We start from the raw sequence: 10,047 nt of genomic DNA, 5'->3' as shown, positions 1-10,047 counted from the left end.
ACAAAAAAAAAAAAAAAAAAAAGGAAAGAAAGGAAGAAAGAAGGGGACATTCTCAAAAACAACAGGCTTAGACTTCATATACAGCTCACTATGTTGAAGTCGTAAAAGATAAAAGGAAGAATAAGGAACTGTTCCAGATTAAAGATAACTAAAAAGACAAGATTAAATGCAATGAATTTTATCTTAGGTTGTATCATGAATCAAGGGGGGAATAGTATAGAAAACATTATCAGGGCCAAAGATAAAAAACCTGACTGGGCAGTGTATCAGATAACTGTATTACATAGCAAAAGTTAAGTTTCCTGAATATAAAAATGTTATCCTGTTCAACTATTCCATAAGATACAATATGTCCAAGCCATTGCGTACTGTCAAAACCCACAGCATGTAGAACGCCAGGAGTGAAACCCAACGTAAACCATGGGCTTTCTGTGGAAATGGTGTGCTAGTGCAGGTTCATCAGTGGTAACAAACACACCGGTCTGATGTGGATGTCGATGACGGGGGAGCCTGGGTGTAGGTGAAGGGAGAGGTGTAAGGGAAATCTCTGCACCTGCCTCTCAGTTTTTCTGTAAATCCAGCTCTCAAAACAAAATCAAGGAGAGAGGTAAACAGGGAGGAAGGGAGGGAGAGAGGGAGGGAAGGAAGGAAAGGAAATAGCTGAGGGATTCTGAAAGGCCTCTTCCTGGCCACATCATTTCATTCTCTGGACCTAGTCATGCCTGAAACAAGACCCAATTATGAATGTTTTAAACATTAAGCCAATCTATTGCTATTTTTATATTAAAAACAAACAGCTGCGCTTGGTGGTACACACCTGTAATCCCAGCACACTGGGAGACTGAGGCAGGAAGATCATAAGTTCAAGCCTAGCCTGGACAACTTAGTGAAATACTGTCTCAAAATAAAAAATAAAAAATAAAAAAGGCCAGGGCCAGGGATTTAGCTCAGTGGTGTCACCACCTGCCTCGCAAGTGCAAGGTCCCAAGTTCAATCCCTGGTATAAAAAGGGGGGTGCTGGGGAAGTAGCTCAGTGCAAAGGTCCTGGGTTCAATACACAGTACCAGAAAAAGAAAAGAACTGCCAACAAAGAAAGAAAAAATTTGTGCCACAGTCACTTGAAAGAATGCCCTTGTTCATAGGCTGACATGCTAAAGTAGCAAATGAGTCTACAATAAAAACTTCACATAAAAAGTTGTGTGTGTGTGTGCATGCACACGTGTGTGTAGATGTTAGCAAGTGGTGATTAAGTTGAAGGGTCTATGATTACATACAGGTGTAAGAAAGATTGGGTAAGGGCCCGGGATCTAGCTCAGAGGTGCTGCCACCTGCCTCACAAGAGCAAGGATCTGAGTTCGATCCCCAGTACCAAAAAAAAAAACCAAAAACCAAAAAACAGAAGAAAAAATACTGAGTAGTAATCAGGTAGAGATCATGTACAGCAGGTAAGCTCTTAGAAGGTTACAGCTATTGAGGCACTGATACAACTAGCAGAAGGGGTTGACTTTAATGAGCCTTTGAGGCCTGGTACTTGCTATGGCTTAGATAGTCTAGGCATTCCTCAAAGGTCCATGAGATTGGAGGCTTGGTGTCCAAGGTGGCAATGCTGGGAGGTTGTGGGAACCTTAAGAGGTGGGGCCTAGCAGGAGGTCTTTAGGTCACTGGGCCTGCTCTAGGAAGGCAGTTCTTGTGAGACTTGCATTCTCATAACAGGACTGTTATAAAAGGAGCAAGCTGGCACCACCCAGCTCTCCTGTATGGAGATGTCACCCTCTTGCTTATGTGCGTGCTCCCACCGTGCTATCTGCCATGAGATGATACCGCTGAGGATGGCTCTCAAACCAGAACTGGGGATTTTGGACTTTGAACTTCCAGAACTGCAAGCTAAATAAACACCTTTTCTTCATTAGTACTCTATCCCAGGTATTTTATTATAGTGACAAAAGGCTGACTTATGATACAGCATTCTTCACTCGGCGTATCGGTAAGCTGTTCTTTGAGGATGTTAGACAATACTCAACTGTACACCAAAGGGAATCAAATGTGAACAGAGAGTCCATCAGTTGAAACTCATCAGCAGCAGGGACACAGAGGAAAAGAGCTGCCTCTGCTCCAAGCTGCTATCAGGAAGCCCTGTCCTTGCGCTTCTTGAGCTTGAAATTTGGCTTTCAAATTGTTTCCCTTCAAAGCAAAGAAAAGAGGGCCGGGGATTTAGCTCAGTGGTTTCCCCACCTGCTTCACAGGCTCAAGGACCTGAGTTCAATCCCCAGTACCAAAAAACAAACAAACAAACAAACAAAAAAACACCAAGTAAAGAAAAGGACTATGTCGTTGGCTTCACACCTGCTATCATGAGTAGCTTCTCCAGGTCCTTGATGATATAAATTTGGAAGACTGCTCCAATTCCTGGGACGTGGGTTAAGGAGTTTTTCAAGACATTCAGTGCATACAGCCCTTCCTCAGTGCCCACCAACACCACCTGGGAGGGCAGAAGTCCAAAGGCAGAACGTCAGTGTCACTACATCACTAGGCCATCCCGAATCACAACAGCAATGAAGCCTACTCAGCCCTTGCTCTCCTGAGTGTGAGGCTGTAGCCACTTAACAACCGATGGTGCTCAGAAAACATTACCTGATCGCTGAAGGGCAGTGTGCAGTTCATGTCTAGCCGGTCATCACCTTCCAGTTTCAGCAGGGAGTTTCCAAGCAATTTCTTTTCAAATGTAAAAGGAAAGAGAAGAAAAAAAAAGAGACATAATGAAACAGAGAAATTTAAAGTTAAGTTCAGAAACACACAAATCTGCTCTTAGCTGGCCCTCATTTTTAAATTACTTATTATTATTATTATTATTATTATTATTATTATTATTATTATTATTATTATTATTTTGCTGCTGGAGATTGAATTCAGGACTTTGCATATGCTAAGCAAGCGTTCTACCACAGAGCTACGTCTCCAGCCTCTTGCGCTATATTTTTATCAGAACTCCAAAAGCAAGAAGTAGGCATTACTGATCTCTCTGGGGCGGATGTTAAATAGCATCAGTTACAGCTCAGCTTGGGTGCAGAAATGAGTATTACAGGCACAAAAAGCTACTCTGCAATAGGAAATAGGCTGAAGATACAGAAATTTCACCTGCCAAGGGTTAATAAGCCATATGGGCGGGTTCCTCCCCCACCCAGGCTGCAGAGGAAGAGCAAAACAGTGTCAGCAGCAACCCAATAAGCCTGGTTCTCTTTACCTGAACCCACGCAGGCAGAAGCTCGTAGGAAATACAGTCACGGGCCAACTGTGCACATATTAATGTGGATTTCAGTAACAGGCTCACGAATACAACAATGAAACAGCTCAAAACAAGCACGCCCAGTGAGCAAAGGTCTTCTCTGGAAACTTAGGGTTTTAAGCATTTTCCAACTGCTAACCCTTCAAGTGATTATCAGAAACCAGTGTCTGAAAAGAGCTCTTCAGACTTCAGTAGAACAAACGTTGACAAGCAGTGAACAGTGTCTGTTTCCTGAAACATTCTAGGGGGAGTGATGCCTATCAAGGCACACCTACATTTCTAACATCTTCGGGGTAAGTAGGGTTTCAAACCTGACTAGGAAAGAGCAAACACGGCAGAAGCAACCAGGGAAGTTACAAAAAGCCTTCCTGCAGGAAACGTGGCCATTGGCAGCCTACTGTGCTTCTTCATAGCCAAAGTGCTTAGAATTCAAAAAGCACACATCTGAGCAAACAAGAGGATTTCCTTGGAAGTACATCGGTTGCTCTACTGCCACAACCAGGTGCCATCATGCCCCAAAAGTAGGCTGACGGTGCTCAACTCTACACACTTAGTTGCAAAGGGAGGGCTTGTGTTGCTCCACTGCAACCTTGGAGCTTGTGCATTTACTGCCCCAAAACTGGTCATGACACGGTCTGGAGCCATCACCCCTCAGACAGGGAGCTCAAGGGAAACCAAGACAGCCAACAGGATGCCCATCAAGATCAGTTACCCTTGTGCTCACATCAGCAGCACAGCTGCTAAGATCAGTTATCAAAGACCACCCGCTCTACAAAGACGAGCACCAGTGCCCATGTTCATACTCACAGCATCGGCTTCTGCCTTTTCCCTAGAAACTCTCCCACCTGCAACAACTGATTCTAAGGCGGTGACCCAGCGTTGTTTGTCAGGAAAGCTGGGAGCTAGCAAGTAGAGGGTTCTCCCGGGCCAGCAGGTGGTGTGCGGGTGAGACTCCATCTTCAGTATATATGGGACATCTAGGAGATTTCACAGAGAGCACAGGATTGGGTGTGGATTTCCCCCATTCCTACTGGTAGGCACGGCCCTGGCACATCAGAGAACCCACCAAAGCACACGAGTCCATTACTGGTAAGACAGAGGACAAGGGGATGGTCGGCCTCCTTGGCACAACCAACCCTCCGCGGCTCCTCCGGCCTCTCTTGATTTGCCACACCCAGCCCACTTCCAGAGTAGGTCTCTCCCAGGTCCCCTCACCTGCTTTGGCTGTGTTTGCGAGTTCAGAAGCACCAACGGCACCATGAATAGATACGTCCCCGTCGGGAAGGCAGAGCTCAAATTCTTCCACCGGTCTCTGTCCAGCTTGTTGCAAAGAGGAAGAGCAGAAAGAAAAACAAAAGAACAGGAACAAGAACAAAGGGAGAAGAGGAAGAGGCAGAGGCAGAGGCAGAGGCAGAGGCAGAGAGAAGAGTAGGGAAGAGAAGGTAAGAGCGGAAAAGGGAGACAGGATACGTGTGTAAGGACAGATGCACAAGAACAAAGAAGGAAAAAAGGTGTGCAGAGAAGGCAGAGGAGGGAAGATAAAAAAAAATAAATGTGTCAGATGAGTAGCACAGTCAAATTTCGGATGACGATGCGGATTTATGGGCTAGTTGGCTGAGACGGAAGTTCTCTGAAGGTGTATTAGCAGGTGGAATCTTCAGGGCAGCACCCTGCGAGTTCTTCAGGGGGGAGACCTATAGATGTGAGTATCGCACCAATAACCTTTAGAGAAGTCATTTGGCTTTTCATGTGCATAAATGGGAAAGTGGAGAAGGCTCGCGAGGCAGTCCAAAAACAAAAGCAAAAACAGAAACAAAAAAGCCTTCACACCAACACTGGGAGACCTGGGTTAACCACGTGCAATGAAATTCCCCCTGAATTATTAATTTACCTTCTCTGGCTTCACTGTCATAAATGAGGACTTTTGATCCCTCCAACACAATGTATTTCCTGTCCCAACCTTGCTGTCCTCGTTTATTATTCCTAGGGAAAATGATGGGGAAGAAAAAGGTTTGAACTTAGAAGTATCAGGCTGGATGAAGGGAAAGAGAGGAGAACTCTAGAAAAGGCAATTTCCAGAAAATATCAGGAGTAGAAATAGCTTGTGGCCCTCCATGCCAGCACCTGCTAGAGCCCAACCAACTCTTCCACAATACCTGGGCACCTTCATCCACCCTTCCAGGTGCAGGCTGCTGCTGGGTTCCTTGCTCTGGAGACCTGGGGAGTTCATTTTGTCACGGCAGAAGGCCTCAGTGAAGTGTGTGGCGTATTCAGCAGGCAGGCCACAGGTGGCGGGCAAGCAGGTGGAGCACTTGGGATGACACATCACCTGACATTCTAGGGAAGTAGAACGGACAGCCTGAAAACACATCCAGCTGAGTTCAGACTATTCCATTCCTCTGCCAACCAAGCCTAGGTCTTCTCCACCCTCATCAGCCCAGGCATCCAGGTAATCCCTAAGTTTTCCCAGGTGCCACAGCCCTACTGGGAGAGGAAAAGAGAAAGCCACATGCTCTCAATTCCATTTTCCTGGCTTCACTTCAGGCCGCCCACAAACATGTGTGTTAAAGATGTTTGCATCAGTTGGAGCCAGGTGGGGAGAGACCAGCCTGATACAAAGAGGCTAGAAATTAGCAAAGATCGAGGCATTTTGTATATCGAGCTGAAGTCACGATCTGACAACATGAATAAAATCATTGCTTTCGCAAGGGAAAAATAGTGTCCTCCTACTGAAATGAAAAGCTCAAAAATGAATGCATTATATGATGAGGAATTAGAGAAACATCTCCTCCATCAGATGGGTTTTTCAGATGAAGGCACACAGGAGCCCACTGCAGATGCACAAACACTGGTCTTACCAAGACATTTGGATGCCTGGCGTCCAAAGTGTACAGTATCCAGACACACAGCACACTTTGTGGCTCGCATGTTCAGTCCTACATTAAATCGATGAGGAATATTGTGGTGCATGCGCTCCTTAAGACGTCGACTAAATTCTGAAGGAAAAAAATTTTAATAATTGTTAAAGCGCTGCAAAGGAAACCGAAAAATAAATGCAAACAATGAAGAAAATATTTCCAAGTCATATCTCATTAGAGACTCGTGTCTAGGGTCTATAAAGAACTCTCACAACTCAAGAATAAAAAGAAAACCCAACTAAAAAAATGGGTCAAGGATTGGAATAGTTTATCTTCCCAGAGAGGATAAATAAATAGACAAGAAGCACTCGAAGAGATGCTCAACGTCACTAGTGGTTAGGGAAACACACATTAAAACCACGAGTGAGATGTAACCACCAGGATGTTTCGAATCCAAAACATGGACCCCCCACAAAGCGTTTGTGAGGATGTGGAGAAATTAGAACCCTCACATGTTCTGGGTGAGAATGCAAAATGGTGTAGCCTTCTGGAACCCAGGCTGGCGACTCCTCAAAAGTAACACACAGAATTATCCAAAGACCCAGAGTCCTCTCCTATGTACACCCAAGAGGATTGCAAACCTGTGTCAAAGCCAAAATATGATGCAGAGGATTGAACCTAGGCCCACCACACTAGCCACATCGCCGGCTGTGTTGTTGTTGCTGTTCATTTGTTTCTTCTTTTGAGACAGGGTCTCCCCTAACTCACAAAGTTGTTCAGGCTGAGCTCAAACTTGTGATCCTTCTGTCTTAGCTTCCCAGGGTCCTGGGATTACAGATGTGCACCACCACGCCCAGCATAGTTTGTGAAAACAAAAGGTAGAAACAATCCAAGTGCCCACTGATGGGTGAAGGGACAAGGAAAACGTACAATCCATTCTATGGACTATTATTCAGCCATAAAAAAGCAACAAAGTACTGTAGTTTCCACAGCTTGGGTGCAGGGTAGAATGGAGAGTACCCGCTAACAAGTTATTTGACCATTTGGGGGAGGATGTTTAAAGAGTGCGGTGTGGTGATGGTTGCACAGCTCTATGAACTTACTTAAAAACAAGAAATTGTACATTTGAAGTTGGCGAATTATATGGTATGCAAATTATATCTCAATAAAACTATTAAACCTTAGGGCAAGTTAGGTACAGATTGTGAAATTATTTCAACAGATACATCTAGATTTAATGAATCAACTTAAAAATTTCCATTGTCTCATAAGGAATTAGGATGCATTTAAGAACATATTCAGGGTAAAAGATGGACTACTTGACAGTATCCTTATTTGTGGGCATAATGAAACAAACCTTGAAATCAATTATATATAAATATTTTAGTCATGAAAGCATTCTTTTCCAGATGAAATCATATCTAGAGCTTTTCAAAATCCAATTTAAAAATCACTACTATGAAAAAAAATCACTACCATGAATTACAGAATTTCTAATTACTAAATATATAAACTGACTAAGAACTTTCCCTTTACGCCGTTTTTCTATGATAATCTTTTTTTATTCAAAATTCAATCTTTTCTGAAAGAACGGATGCTTACATTTATATGCTAGTCTGCTAAAATTAACAAGGCCAACTTTTTTCCCCCATTTACTAAGCTCCCTTTGAACAATGAAGTGACCTAACTTATTAAAGGCCTCTTTAAATAGAAGAGCTCCAGATGCAAACTTCTGCATGCCTGTCAGTAGGCTATCTTTACATCACCCGCTTCCTTTCCCAGAAAGTCATAAGGAATAAATAAACTTGCACGGGCTATGAATCGGGAATGGAGCACTATACACAGAGGAGGAAGCCTTCACATATCCAGGGGTAGAGCTCTATGGCCTTGCCTGTGGGCACCATAGCCAGGAACAATTCTTTCCTCGATTTTACCATCACCATTTGGATGCAAAGCTCTTTGATTCAAGGCATTACGTAAATATAGGAACCAAATGACCTTATGGTCAAAGAAAAGGATAGCAACAACACAAAGTATTTTGGAAACACAGGAACAATATGACATCATGGTTGGAGAAAAATAACAGCAGCAACAAAATGCCCTCAGGATTTATAACCAAAGCAGGGTCTGATGGTGAAGCCATGACACTAAACCACAGCTCTGTTCTTTTCCCCAAGGCTTTCCTAGCCACTTCGGCCACATCCTTCTTGGTTTTTTGACAAGGTCTCGCTATGCAGTTCAGACTGGCCTTTATCTCACTGTATAGCCTAGGCTGGACTCTAACTCATGGTGATTCTCCTGCCTCAGCCTGCTAAGTGCTGAAATTGCAGACATACACCACCACGTCCAGCTTCCTTGACCTCGTTTTAAAAAACTTTTCATCTCTAGGTGAGAGTACTTTTGAGTACAAAGTACTTTTGAGATCACAAAGAAAACTCTTTGCCCTGTTGGTAATCATATAAATTGGCACAAACTACCAACACATGAAATACACATAACCTTTAACCCAATGATTCACTACCCAAGAATTTATCCACCAAGGAAAAATGTTTGCTAGTCACTCTTCTTATAGTGGATTTATATTTAGAATATAGAAAGAACTTGCAAAATTAACCCCTCAAAAACAAATAGCTAAAGGAAAAAATGGAAACAAAGTCTTTGTAAATAGGGGAGGGGGAAGGTGGTAAAGGGAGGGTAGGGGTACGGGGAAAAAATGAAAACCAAGATCTGTCATGTATAGGTAAAAGATCCCAATGATAAATGTAACTGTACTGTATACTTTAAAAGTGCCAATAAACTCAATGAGGAAAAACAAACAAACAAACAAAACCAAATAATAAGTGAGCAAATGAACTGAACAGATATTTCTTAAAAGTATAAAGGATAAAAAGATAAATGAAAAACTGATCAACATCTTCACTCATTAGAGAAATCATTAGAGATTACTCATTAGCGAATCAAAGCTACACTGACATTCCATCTCACCCCACTCGGAATAGGTATCATTAGGAATCCTAAAAACAATAAATAAACTCTCCTGCCCAGTTGGTGACAATGTAAACTGGTACAACCACTGTGAAAATCAGTATGGAGATACCTCAAAAAACTAAAAGTAGAAATAGTACTTGATAAAGCTATAACACTTCTTGGTATATTCCCAAAAGAATTAAAGACAGCATGCTACAATTTTGGGTGAACAGCCATGTTTATGGTATGCAATTCAAAATATCTAAACTGTGGAAACAGCCTCAATGCCCATCAACATGTGAATGGATAAAGAAAATGCGGTATGTATGCACAATGGAATATTACTCAGCCATAAAGAAGAACAAAATCACATTACTAGCAGAAATGGATGGAAGTGAAAACCCACTATATTACATAAGTCAAATAAGGCTATCTCAGAAAGTTAAATGTCACACATTTTCTCTTCTAAACATAAACATATTCTCTTCTAAAAATAAATGAGAATGATAGGAAACCAGAAGGCAGACTTTTAAATATGGGAAAGGGGATGTGAGGAGGAGGAGTAAGAGAGATGAAAATAATCAAAATATGTTTAGTATATGTATCAACATACCAAAACAAATCTCATTAGTCTAATGCACTAATTTAAAAAATGTATCCCACAGTCTCGGAACCCACCAAGATGTAGGATGTTCTCTGTAAGGTGTCTGTGGTAACAGGGGATTGAAAACAACCTAAACGCCCATCAATAGGGGTCTGGTTTAATAGATGACTCATAGACCCACACCATGGAATACTGTGTAGTCCTTTGAAAGAATGAAACAGTTCCATAAAACACTCTCACATAACACTTTATCTAAAAGATTTCTTGCAGTGTACAAGATAGTCCTATGTTATTTATTATAAAAAGAGGGGCATTTTCTCATATTCTTGGTATAT

The 10,047-nt window shown here is 42.4% G+C and overlaps 1 protein-coding gene across 11 annotated transcripts in view; it reads right to left on the bottom strand.

Annotated features, from left to right (window-relative positions):
- Cit (citron rho-interacting serine/threonine kinase) overlaps nucleotides 1-10,047 on the bottom strand; it is a 168,352-nt gene that overhangs the window by 16,280 nt on the left and 142,025 nt on the right. For all 11 annotated transcript variants that reach the window (XM_010604064.3, XM_010604065.3, XM_010604068.2 and 8 more), the window contains 7 exons: nucleotides 6,142-6,279; nucleotides 5,440-5,620; nucleotides 5,175-5,266; nucleotides 4,499-4,603; nucleotides 4,091-4,260; nucleotides 2,632-2,712; nucleotides 2,344-2,479 (listed from right to left, as the gene is read on the bottom strand). In XM_010604064.3, coding sequence (XP_010602366.1) covers nucleotides 2,344-2,479; nucleotides 2,632-2,712; nucleotides 4,091-4,260; nucleotides 4,499-4,603; nucleotides 5,175-5,266; nucleotides 5,440-5,620; nucleotides 6,142-6,279 — 903 coding nt within the window. The remainder of the gene's footprint in view (nucleotides 1-2,343; nucleotides 2,480-2,631; nucleotides 2,713-4,090; nucleotides 4,261-4,498; nucleotides 4,604-5,174; nucleotides 5,267-5,439; nucleotides 5,621-6,141; nucleotides 6,280-10,047) is intronic.

The sequence above is a fragment of the Fukomys damarensis genome, unplaced genomic scaffold, assembly GCF_012274545.1.
Source record: "Fukomys damarensis isolate Sample0158 unplaced genomic scaffold, DMR_v1.0_HiC HiC_scaffold_12, whole genome shotgun sequence".
Classification (NCBI taxonomy): domain Eukaryota; kingdom Metazoa; phylum Chordata; class Mammalia; order Rodentia; family Bathyergidae; genus Fukomys; species Fukomys damarensis.
Note: the sequence above shows the minus strand (reverse complement) of the source record. Positions and strands in the feature narration are given on the sequence as shown.